Consider the following 13,145-nt stretch of genomic DNA (forward strand, 5'->3'; position numbering starts at 1 on the left):
ACATCTAACATCCTGGTTTTCTTGGCAGAGGGCAAAAGTTGTAGGCTTCATCTCACCCTGGAGGACAAACATCTCTTTTGCATATGTGTATTTGTAGGGGAATACTGTGAATTAACCAATATTAAGGGTATGTCCAAGAGGACACAAAGGGTGTTTTTGGGTGCTAACGATATTCTATTTCTTGACCAATCTGAATGCTGATTAAATGGACAAGTTCGATTTGTGAAAAAACCAATGTGTTTATAATTATGGTCTATAACTTTTATTTATGTATTAAGCATCAATAAAAAGGAGAGAGAGAGAAAGTATTATGTTCCCATTCTATTGAAGTTTCTTTTGGTTTGTCTCTAGCTTCGATCATCAGCACCAGGGGAGTGCCACCAGGTCATGAAGAACCTACAGGCCCACTGTGAGGACTTTCTGCAGGATAGCCGCGACTCTGTGCTCTTCTCAGTGGCTGATCGTTTGCGCTTGGAAGAGGAGGTGGAGACTTGTAAAACCCACTTCCAGCACCTGATGAAGTCCATGGAGAATGGTGTGTGCCTTGGACAGTAGTGGTGGAATGAGAGCCCTCAAGGGTGCTGCTAGACGCCTCACGTGAACTAGAAAGTGCCATCACCACCTTTTTGCCATTGGAGTTACTAAAAACTTAAGATAGAGAAAAACTTGTAGAGGTGAATTTTCAAAATCAGATCATGGAAGAAGAGACCATATTTTGGTTATTCTTGCTAATTAGAACCTGTCACATTTTCTTGTGGAATAACATGTTTGCATCCTTAAGGATCAGTATATAATATAGGGAATTTAGGATCAGGTAGAAGGTTCTCTTCATAAAGTCCTTGCTTTCATTTGTGGAATATCAGATCTGCTGGAACCAGCGGTGTCCTCTCTCTGATGAATCTGTTCATCTCAAGTTGGCTGATCTCTGTTATGGTGCTTAATGGTCTTCTGTGCTTGTGTATTCACAGAAGACAAAGAGGAAACTGTGGCCAAGATGTACATTTCAGAGCTGAAGAATATCTGGCTGCGCCTGGAGGAGTGTGAACAGAGACTGGTTAAGCGAATTCAGTCCCCAGCTGGTTCTAGGACTGATAAAGATGCTCGGCAGGACAATGCACTAAGGATCGCAGAGCAAGAGGTAAGCAAGAGATGGTCCTAAGACCAAGTTAATGTCAGAATAAATGCTTTCTTAATCAGAATGAATCGGGTAGCAAGACAGTATGGAGACCAAGAAATAAGGCACTCCTATAGGAAGAATTTTTCCCTGCAGCCTTTAAGTGCCTTTTACCTATGGAGAAGCATGGTTTCAACTCCCAGTATATTGCTAAATGTTAATTAGCTTCCTACGTAGTTGGGAAGGCAAATAGACTGCTAAATTTTTCTAAGTACTATATTTGGGCATATTTTAAGACCACTGAGTAGAGATGCTGCTATCTGCTCTATCATTTAAATATGCTTGTGTTACTTTATGTGACATGGTTATCATTAGTCGTATAGCATAAAAAATAATAAGGAAAGACTCAGATTCTACTCTAGGCTCTGGTGTACACTCTGACTGAGTCACAGAGATATATCTGAGTCACATAATACACGAGTCAGGTAATATCTGAGTCACAAAGTTGTTTTGAAAATTAAGTGATAGAATACACATAATTAGCTTCTTGGAAAAATCAAATGCCATCAAAGTGTAGGACAGCAGTTTTGAAGTAAGACCAGCAAATGTTAATTGCTTTATTAAGTGTTCATGAGCATGCAAAGAAAGTAAGCCAAAGTCTCCACTTTTGGCTTATAGTTAAGAATAGAAAGTTAAAGTCACAGTTAGAGACTGCAGTATAAGAGATGTCAAAAGATAGTATCTGTAAGATAAATTCTAGCCGAAATAAGCAGGCAAAGAGAGGCAACAAAGGGCCAGGTAGTTTATTTGAATGCAAACACCCGGGCGAGATTTCCCCAGTCTACGACACTGGGAAATTCGCGCGCGTAAGCAGACAGGCAGCTGAGTTTTTAAAGAAGGTAGGGAGAGGCAGAGCTTAGATTTACAGCGGTGCGAGGATTGGCTTAACGTAAGGCACATTTTTCAGGTTGGGAGGGGGCAGCAGCCGGGGACTTCGACACGTCTTCAGGGTCCGACGTGCTTGCTCCTCCCGTCAGTGCTCTCAGCCTTACAGTACCTACTGTGTTGCCAGAGTTTTGCCAAGCAAAAATTGCTATAGGGATTTAGAGTATTATTAGAACATTTCTACTTGGGTTGGTAGAGGAGAGCTCTATAAAGAATGTTAGATTTGATCTGGGAGCTTAAAGGGAATGGAAAGGACTGGCTAACAAGGAGTGATTTTTCTTACCTTTCTCAATTATTCCTAAGCTTGAAGAGGACAATGAGAGGGCAGTATAATTTTCATTGGCCAAGAGAGATCTAATACGCTTATTTGAAGCATATCATATGAAGCTGTAATTTTCATGTTCAAGCCTTTTACTTTTCTGTAGTCATCCAACATCTGTTTGTCCCTGCAAACTAGAATATTCTAAGAAGTCAAGGTTATTATTCAGCTCTTCTAAAGGATCTTCTTTTTTTAACTTTATTTTGAAATGGCTTCATTATAAAGAAAAGTTTTTTTCTCATAAAACCTTCACCTAGATCCATTTCCCAAATACTGACATTTTTTCATTTGCTTTATCAGTTTCTTCTTATATATACATACATGATAATCTTTTTTTAAATGAAGAGGAGTTCCGACATGATGCTTAAATACTTCAGTGTGCATTTCCAAGAAATAAGGGTAGTCTCTTACATAAACACAGGACAGTGATTAAAAACAGGAAATAAATATTGATATAACACTGCTGAGACCTTATTAAACTTTCATCAGTTGACCTAATGCATTTTTTTTGGTAGCCCCACCCCCACCCCCACCCCTGACCCCACAAAAAAAGGAGTATTTTTGGTACAGGATTCCATCCAGTATTACACGTTGCATTTAGCTGCTGTCTCTCTTTAAATTTCCTTAAACTGAAAGTTTCTTGACTTTTCATTATCTTTCATGACCTTAACACTTTTGAAGTGTGCAGGCCATTTTATTTTGTAGAATGTCCCTCTTGTGTATATCTGAGGCTTTGTAATAATTAGTGATAAGTTATACATTTTTGGCAGTGATATTATGGAAGTGATATTGTGTACTTGATGCATCATACCAGGAGGCATGTGATACTGATTTGTCGCATTGTTGCTGATAACTTTTATCACTTGTTGCTATTTCCCCCTTTGTAATTACGAACTATCTTGTGGGGAGATGCTCTGAGATTATATAAATATCCTGTTTTACATAAAACTTTCAGCAGTGAGTTTTAGCATCTGTTGTTGGTTCTTGACTGAATTAATTATTAGTATGACTATTGCTGAAAAGTGATTTACTAATGGTCATTCCTTTTACATTTTAAAATTCCATTCTGTCGAAAGGGAAGAGCTTGCCTCCCTCCCTCTTTTTTTTCTTCTTTATGTCAGTATGGATTTAGGATTATTATTTTATTCAGTGGTGTGTAATTTGCTGCTGTCCCCATCATTCTTCGAGTGCTGTCTTGTTTTTCAACAAAACAAGATATTCCAGATTCATCTTGCCTTTGCCAGCTCCAATCCTGGGATCAGCCATTTTTCCGAGTCTTGCTTCCTGTAGGTGGAGAACGTTGTTTAGAAACCAAGATCTGGCTGATGCGTGTGCTCATTATTGCTGAGGTATCATTGCTTCTAGGACTATTTAGTAGATAGAGCCAGAAATATGCACTCTTACAAACACATATATGGTGTGTACATATAGGCATGTAAATGTATCACAAAGGTAGACCAATATAGTTATCTATTGATCAATGTCATACACACATACACATACCCCTACAAATTCATATATATCTTCATCCAGTTCCAAACCAATACCACAATCCTTATTCTAACCTCTCCTCTTACCATATTTGTAACCTTCTTCCCCAAAACTGAAAAACCTGCTTTATGTATCCACAATAAATTTACTTATTGCTCAATTCTGTCATGTACAGATAAATAGTTTCAGAATTGCTAACTCATACAACTACAAAAAACAAGCCTACTAACTAGAGTCCAACATTTATAGTTCTTTTTGTCTTAAGCCTGAAGGTATGAAATACTGGGTTTAGAAATTACTCATGTATGTCCTTCTCTCTTCTCCTTCAGTGCTGTTTCATAGTTTATTCAACAACTGTCCTATATGTGGGATTTACATTGTTTCTAGTATTTTGCTGTTACATGCAAGGACCTCTTTCTAAACTTGCTCAGTCCTGTCTCTATCTTTATTGTGTGTCTTGTTCCTGACAGCACACCCAGGAGGATTTGGAGCAACTCAGGTCAGACTTGGATGCTATTTCCATGAAATCCAACAACTTTCTCCATCAGTCCCCATCTGGTGTGAGTGTCCCAACTCTGCGCTCAGAACTCACTCTGCTGGTGGAGAAAATGGACTATGTGTACAGTCTCTCCACTGTCTACCTGAATAAGTGAGTAAGCCGAGGATTTGGGTCCAAAGGGCAATGTTTTCCTTGGGATGAGAAGGGGAAGTACCTGGAGTGTTTCATGAAAAATCCAGAGAGATTACAGATCCTGAGGAGCATGTACCTATGAAAAGAAACCTTGGCTTTAGTTCCAGGTAACATGGAGTGGGTTCGTTTGGCCTGCAGTGAACAAATAAATGCCAGTGATAAAGGGAGTTGATTTATATTGTTAGGACCATGATGTGCCTCATTTCTGTTTGATTAGATACCTCTGGAAATGAAAGAAAAAGGGACACTAAAGAATAAGATGAAAAATTTTCAGCTAAACTAAATATTACTCTTTGAAGGTCTTCATATCCCTACCCATCCCTACCTATGACCTTGAGGAGTAACAGATCTTATACTCTTCATAGTGTAGAGTGGGTTTCTGGCCTCAAATCTTTTCTCCCATGAGTCCTCCACATGTGTACATGTCCCAGTGCCCCCTCGAAATTTGTTTTGAATTAGCGCAAAATTGGAACACATTTACCATGCTTTCTTGTTTCTATGAAACCCTGTCATGTAGTAATGGTGAAACTGATTTCAGCAGCTGTATTTCATGAATTTCTCTACAGTGCTCCAGGTCTACAGCCCAGCTCTGAAAATGTGTTTGTTAACAAAGGTGATCTTATCCTCACAGGCTAAAGACAATTGATGTTATAGTGCGTAGCATCCAGGATGCTGAACTCCTGGTGAAAGGTTATGAAATCAAGCTGAGTCAGGAAGAAGCTGTACCAGCAGATCTCTCAGCCCTGGAGTCCCATCGGTCTACATTACGGGTTGGTTGCTCTGAGTTCCTTGGGAGCTTTTACTTTGGATGGCATGACAATGATTTAAGTTTGCATCTGAACTAGACAGAATATCGTATTTAATATATTTTAATGTGGATTCAAAGGAGGGATGGAGAAGAATGTCTAGCTAGAAAGAGAAGATAAAGGACTGTGCCTTTCTATTTAATTTCTCACTTTTCTCTCCAGTAAAATCATGTCTTAATTGGATACAATTAAAGGTTATGCTGTTAAGTTTGTAAATCATTTAGCCGTTACCTCATTTGAGTCTCATAAGCAGCTCTGAGAGTGAATAGAGAAGGGGTTTTATTTCCATTTAAAGATGAGAAAACCAGTATTCAGATTGGCTACATTACTTGACTTGGTTTCATAGTTCATAAGTGCTGGAGCCAGGTTCCAAACACAATTTCTTTGTACATTTCTCTATACCTGCTTCCTGCCCTTGGCTTCCCAATTGTGCCTGAAGACTGTGGAGGCATTTATGGCACAAACCTTTGTAGGGTCTAGCTTCTGAATCATAAATATAATGGGCAGCCTGCTGTGGTCAACGTTCTTGTTTTCTACCTTAGTCTGAGTCCTTTCACATGGAATTTATTTAACCTGTGTTTTGTATTTGTGTTTTTATAGCACTGGCTTAGTGATGCAAAGGACAGAAATTCAGTGTTTTCAGTCCTGGATGAGGAGATTGCCAGGGCCAAGGTAGTGGCAGAGCAGCTGAGTCGCCTGACTCCAGAGAGAAGCCTGGATCTGGAGCGCTGTCAAGAGAAAGGCTCCCAGCTGCAGGAGCGTTGGCACCGGGTCATTGCCCAGCTCGAGACCCGGTGAGTGGTACCCCTTGCCCTTTCTTCCTGTTAGGGTTCAGGGACTAGGTGTTAAACAAAAATAGTTATAGCTTATATTCTTGTTAAAAGGCAGGAATTTATAGGGATGAGTAAAAATTGAATGACACTGTGAATTCTGGACAAGTGACAGAAATGTGGGGCCACCAACATTGAAGCAGACCCGAGGCTTGCTTTTGGATCAGAAGTGACTGTCCTATTAGCAATGCCTCTACTGTGTCCCAGATCTTAATCTAGTTAAGCCATGATGACAATGGCATCTTAGTTATAAACTGAAAAGGTGACCTGGTGATCTATTCTCAAGGACAAAACCTGAGTTCTAGTTCTTGTTTTATTGGTTTTGAATCAAAATATGAACCATTTTTCATAGAGGGACTTTGCAGAATTCCTTGTTTCCATTTTCGTTCATTGGCTATTTTTTTTTTTTTGGTATCATTAATGTACAATTACATGAGCAACATTGTGGTTACTAGACTCCCCCCATTATCAAGTCCCCACCACATATACCTCACTACAGTCACTGTCCATCAGCATAGTGAGACGCTATAGAATCTCTACTTGTCTTCTCTGTTGTACTGCCTTCCCCGTGTCCTCCCCTACATTATGTGTGCTAATTGCTAATTATTTTTATCTCTTATTTGAGCACTTCTGATGACTGATATGAATAGGAAAGACAGAAGACCACCTTTCTGAGGCTAGGCTGAGTAGGTAAATATATAGGGAGAGGGGCCACAGCAACTCACTGAAGTTTTGATTGATTCTCTATAATTAATTACTATCTCAAGGCTGGTTAGAATAACATAGTGGTGTAAGAAACTATTACTGAAATAAACTGTGAATAACTATTTTCCACTCCCCCTCATTTCTCTCCCCAAGAAATTACAGTGATTCATAAATCGTAGCTGGGGTATCCTCAACAGGTACTCTATCATCATGGGGCAGAAGTGTTTGCACAGCCAGTACTACCTTATTGTCAATCTTGGTAATTCTTGGCAACCTAGGTAAAAAAATTGACAAGGATTACTGAGGGCTGTCAGGCTAAGGCAGTTTCCAGGGCTTGCAGGACACAGCTGGCTTCTATTTACTTTTACCCACAGGGCACTGGGTACATGCATAGGTCTCACAGCATTGCCTTGCTGTTCTGCAAAATAAAGATGTATCCTCTGTGTCCAGCTCAACTGGAGGCATGGGCTAAGGAGGGAATTGCCTCATTTACTTTATAGTATTTATACCAAGATATCAGATAGCAGTTTCCCTTTGTTCCTGCAGCCAATCTGAGCTAGAGAGTATCCAGGAAGTTCTGGGAGATTACCGAGCCTGCCACGGGACTCTTATCAAATGGATCGAGGAAACCACTGCCCAGCAGGAGATGATGAAGCCGGGCCAGGCAGAGGATAGCAGAGTGCTGTCTCAGCAGCTCAGCCAGCAGACGGTGGGTGCGGCAGTAGCTTGGTTAAAGTTGCAGGATGTTAGCTCCTCGTAAAAGAAGATGATACTCTCACAATGAAGCTTCCCCTAAATGGGAAGACTTTTGAGCCTCCTCTTCTGAAAAGGGTTCAGGCAAGATGGTATCAAGATACTGGTTTTGCATTTAAGCCAGATGGACCTATAAAAGCCCTTCCAATCCTGAGTTTTGTGACTGTATATTGAAGTCATAGATGGACAGATTACAGTTGCTTTATTTTGTTTCTTGATATTACATTTGACTTTACTAAGGTAGAATATGGGGAGTGGGGAAGCTGCAAATGGGAGGAAATTATTCAAAATGGTTTTTATTTGTTGGTATTTTGGGGTTTTACTCATTTTGTTTAGCATTACAGTTAGGAGTGTGTCCAGTCCTGGCTCATTCACACTTACTAAGGGACCCTGAGCAAATTAGTTAACCCCTCAGTATTGTATTTTTTTTTGTGTGTGTGTGAGGGCATCTCTCATATTTATTGATCAAATGGTTGTTAACGACAATAAAATTCTGTATAGGGGAGTCAATGCTCAATGCACAATCATTAATCCACCCCAAGCCTAATTTTCATCAGTCTCCAATCTTCTGAGGCATAACAAACAAGTTCTTACATGGAGAACAAATTCTTGCATAATGAATAAGTTACATAGTGAACAGTACAAGGGCAGTCATCGCAGAAACTTTTGGTTTTGCTCATGCATTATGAACTATAAACAGTCAGTTCAAATATGAATTCTCATTTGGTTTTTATACTTGATTTATATGTGGATACCACATTTCTCTCTTTATTATTATTATTTTTAATGCTGAAGTGGTAGGTAGATACAAGATAAAGGTAGAAAACATAGTTTAGTGTTGTAAGAGAGCAAATGTAGATGATCAGGTGTGTGCCTGTAGCCTATGTGTTAATCCAAGCTAGACAAGGGCAATAAAACATCCACGTATGCAGAAGATTTCTCTCAGAACGGGGGGGTGAGGTTCTAAGCCTCACCTCTGTTGATCCCCAATTTCTCACCTGATGGCCCCCCTGTGACTGTGCCTGTCTTAGGTTGTTCCTCCCTTGAGGAATCTTACCCGTCTCTGGCTAACCAGTCATCTTCCGGGGCCATACAGGGAAATGTAAAGTTGGTAAGAGAGAGAAGCCTTATTGTTTGAAATGGTTAGCTTTTTATTTCTTTGCATATTTATGCCCTGTAGTTGTATTTTTTTTTAATCAATAAAATAGACAAAGTCCATTTTTTGTTGAACCTACATCATTCATTAGGTCATTGTTGTTAAGATTAAATGAAGTGATACATATAAAATATGTAGAACAGTGGTTTTCAAAGCATGGACCCCAGACTACCACCATCATCATGACCTGGGAAAACATTAGAAAAGCAAGTCTCAGACCTGAACCCAAACCTACTGAATCAGAAACTTTGGAGGTGGGGCCCAGCAATCTGTGTTTTATCCAGCCTTTCAGGTGATTTACCTTAAAACATAATAAATGCTCAGCTATTACAGTGGTAATAATAACAATGATAATGTTGTTGTGATATTTTGGTTCCCAGGTTCTATTTGCAGAAATTGAGAGAAATCAGACAAAACTGGACCAGTGTCAAAAATTTTCCCAGCAATACTCCAGTATTGTAAAGGTAACTCTACTGTATATCAAAACAAATATAAATGATCTCCAGCTTAGGAAGATAGGCATTATCACTGTTGATTTTGTCCCTGGACAAATAAGCAGAGCTCTTCTGCTAGAGGCTGGCCTCATCCTTCAGTTAAAGTGAATGTACACTTCTCATGGCCCCACGTTTGGGGTTGCTCAGAGAGGTACCAGGCATCAGCTGCAATTCAAGGAGTCTCCATTTGGATGGCCCACAGACCCGTTCAACTTACCGTGTCAGAAACAGAATGTTTGGGTTTTCCTTTCAAATATGCTTCTCACTGTCTTGCCTATCTCATGGAACAGTGTAACCATTCTCCTACTTCCTAAGACAAAAATCCTAACAGTTACCCTTAACTCTGCTCTTTGCCTTAAAACTTTATATTCAGTCTGTGAACAAGTTGGCTCAGTATGTCCTGTATCTGTCTTTCATTACCACTCACCCACCACCCCCATTTCCCTCATTCACATTTTAGCAAGGAATCTTTCTTAGACCACTCTGATACCTCTGAGTTTTTCTCTTGCTTTTGTTCCTGCTCCACAGTCTCTTTTCCCATGTAGTAGCCAGACTCACCTTTTCAGAACATACTGCATGTTGTTGAATCTCAGACACCATCTGTTATAAACCACAGCATTATTATATGCACTACCAAATAAGAAGAAACTCTGCCAATTATGTGAATGCCATTGATTGTAAGGCATTCTAATTTTAGAGATACTAAAATACTTTAGTATTTTAGAGAATGTGTACTTTACTATAGATGAAACATGGCAAATTGGATCTTGTCATTCCCCTGCTCAAAACTGTTCAGTGGCTTCATATTATACTCAGTATCCTAAAGCCTGATATGGTTTAGGAGGCCATGCATAATCTACCCCTCTCCCTATTTCTCTTGTAACATCTTTAAATAAGTGACCTGAGGTTATTATATATTTATTTGTTTATGTTCCTCCGCACTACAGTGTATGTTCCAAGGGAGCAACGTTTTTTCCTAACTTGTTTCCCACTATGTGTATAGCCCTCAGAACAATGACAGGCACATAGTAGATGCCCAACAAATATTTTTTGAATGAATGCATTTCTTTAGTTAATAACAGAAGACTTGATGTCACAAAGAATTGAGCTCTAATCCTAGCTTCACTGTTTTCCAGACTTAAGACTGAGCAAGCACTCAGCCTCCTTGAGTTTCTGTTGCTGTATCTCTGAAACGGTAACAGTACCTGACCAAGTGATTGTACGTATTAAATGGGATAGTGTGTACATAGGACAAGGCCTCAAACCTTAAAGTACAATCAGTAAATGGTACCATGTACTTTTATTATTATTATTACTACTGCCATATTTTATTTTTTACATAGACTGCTTAAGGAACCCATTCCATGTTTTCTTCTTGCCTGGCGTTTTCTAAATAGACAACAGGAATAAGGACATTCTAGGCAAAAAAGGAGCTGTATAATCAAAGGCACAGAGGAATGAAAATGCAGTGGTTGCACAAGGAAATAGCAGATATCCTGGAATAGCTGGAAGGTGTATGGTACATAAGAAGCAGTGACCGGAAGTTGAAGGGAGAGTTTGGGGCCAACCTATGCAAGGCCTTGTTCGCTTCTTTTGGCCTTACCTTCTTCTCTTGCCCCTCAGAATGTGGTCTTTGAACCAAGAGCATCAGCCATACCTGGGAGCTTGTGAGAAGTGCAGAATTCTTCAACTTACCAAATCAGAATCTGCATTTTAACAAGATCCCCACATGTTTTATATGCATGTTGATACTTGAGAAGCTGTGCTCTGGGTCATTGAAAGCTTTCCAACAGAGGAATGAAGTGCTCATTTTTGTGTTTTAGGAAAGTTACTCTGCAAAACTAATGATGTGTGTCAATTATATCAATCAAAAATAATGTTTTTTTAAAAAAGAAAAATTATTCTGGTGGCAGGATAGAAAATAAATTGGAGGTGAGACTAATAGCAGGAGAGCAAATAAAAGGCTCTTGTACCCATCCATGTGAAATATGAAGAAGGCCTGGACTTAGGGCAGCCACCCTCATGATTTCAGAGGAAGTAAAAGAGCATGGTGACCTGAGAAGAGCATTGGCTTAGGGACAACAAGACTGCAGTTCTAGTCCTGACGCTGTTGCTCACCTGCTGAGTTAATCAGGGAAACTCAACTACCGGTCTCTGGGTTTCAGTTCCCCATGCAGGAGACGAAAGAATAGCCAGCAGACAACAAACTGTCAGTGCAGGAGCCAGTGACCCACAGGCTAAATCCAGCCTGTATACCTATTATTATGGCCCATGAGAAATGGCTAAGAAAAAATAAATAAAAAGAATAATACCTTATGACACATGAAAAATTATATGAACTTCAACTTTCTGTGTCCATAAGTAAAGCTTTAGCATAACATAGCCACATTCTTGTTTACTTACGGTCTATGGCTGCTTTCCCTTACGGTGGCAGAGTTGAGTAGTTGTGACAGAGATTACATGGCCCAAAAGTTTGGATCTGGCCCTTTACAGGAAAAGTTTGCAAACTTTATTTATTTTTATTAAAGTATCATTGATGTATAATCTTAATGATGGTTTCACATAAACAACACAGTGGTTTCAACATTCACCCATATTATCAAGTCCTCACCCCCTCTATTGCAGTCACCGTCAGTGTAGTAAGATGCTATAGAGTCATTAATTGTCTTGTCCATGCTGTACTGCCTTCCCCATCACCTACCTATATTGTATTTGCAAATTATAGTATCTCTTAATCCCCTTCTCCCTCCCCACCCACCCTCCCCAACTCTTCCTCTTTGGTAACCACTAGTCCCTTCTCAGTGTCTGAGTCTGCTGCTGTTTTTTTTTTCCTTCTGTCTTGCTTTGTTTTCATACTCCACAAAAGAGTGAAGTCATTTGGTATTTGTCTTTCTCCACCTGGCTTATTTCACTGAGCCTAATACCCTCTAGATCCATCCATGTTGTTGCAAATGGTAGAATTTGTTTTCTTGTTATGGCTGAATAATATTCCATTGTATATATGTACCACATCTTCTTTATCCATTCATCTGTTGATGAACACTTAGGTTGCTTACATATCTTGGATGTCATAAATAGAGCAACAATAAACATAGGGGTGCATATATCTTTTCGAATCAGGGATCTTGTTTACTTTGGGTAAATTCCTAGAAGTGGAATTACTAGGTCACATGGTATTTCTATTTTTAGTTTTTTGAGGGACCTCCATATTGTTTTACACAATGGTTGCACCAATTTACATTACCACCAACAGTCTAGGAGAGTTCTTCTTTCTCCGCATCCTTGCCAGCATTTGTTGTTTCTTGTCTTTTGGATGTTGGCCATTCTAAATGGTGTGAGGTGATATCTCATTGTGGTTTTAATTTGCATTTGCCTGATGATTAGTGACGTGGAGCATCTTTTCATGTACCTGTTGGCCATCTATATTCTTTAGAGATGTGTCTGTTCAGATCCTCTGCCCAATTTTTAATCAGATTATTTCATTTTTGGGTGTTGAGGTGTGTGAGTTCTTTATATATTTTGGATGTTAACCCCAAGTTTGCTGACTTTCTAAATGATCACCAAGAGTAGAAGGAATAAAAAAGATCATTAAAATTCCTTCCAGCAAAGAAATACTGTGATTCTTATACATGATGTTTGAGAGCTCCTAATATGTAAATGTAGTAAAACTTCTCTCTTCTCCAGGACTATGAATTGCAACTCATGACATACAAGGCCTTTGTGGAATCACAGCAGAAATCCCCTGGCAAGCGCCGTCGCATGCTTTCCTCTTCAGATGCCATCACGCAAGAGGTGAGAGAGTGAGGAATGGGCCTATGCCACTGTCTTCCCATAAGGAGAG

At 39.5% G+C, this 13,145-nt stretch overlaps 1 protein-coding gene across 23 annotated transcripts in view; it reads left to right on the forward strand.

The window, feature by feature from the left end:
• Positions 1 to 13,145, forward strand: part of MACF1 (microtubule actin crosslinking factor 1) — a 319,261-nt gene that overhangs the window by 171,767 nt on the left and 134,349 nt on the right. For all 23 annotated transcript variants that reach the window (XM_057500029.1, XM_057500035.1, XM_057500030.1 and 20 more), the window contains 8 exons: positions 352 to 535; positions 969 to 1,138; positions 4,340 to 4,518; positions 5,192 to 5,330; positions 5,967 to 6,160; positions 7,448 to 7,610; positions 9,191 to 9,274; positions 12,989 to 13,096. In XM_057500029.1, the coding sequence (XP_057356012.1) occupies positions 352 to 535; positions 969 to 1,138; positions 4,340 to 4,518; positions 5,192 to 5,330; positions 5,967 to 6,160; positions 7,448 to 7,610; positions 9,191 to 9,274; positions 12,989 to 13,096 (1,221 nt within the window). The remainder of the gene's footprint in view (positions 1 to 351; positions 536 to 968; positions 1,139 to 4,339; positions 4,519 to 5,191; positions 5,331 to 5,966; positions 6,161 to 7,447; positions 7,611 to 9,190; positions 9,275 to 12,988; positions 13,097 to 13,145) is intronic.

Source organism: Manis pentadactyla, chromosome 4 (genome assembly GCF_030020395.1).
Source record: "Manis pentadactyla isolate mManPen7 chromosome 4, mManPen7.hap1, whole genome shotgun sequence".
NCBI classification, from domain to species: Eukaryota; Metazoa; Chordata; class Mammalia; order Pholidota; family Manidae; genus Manis; species Manis pentadactyla.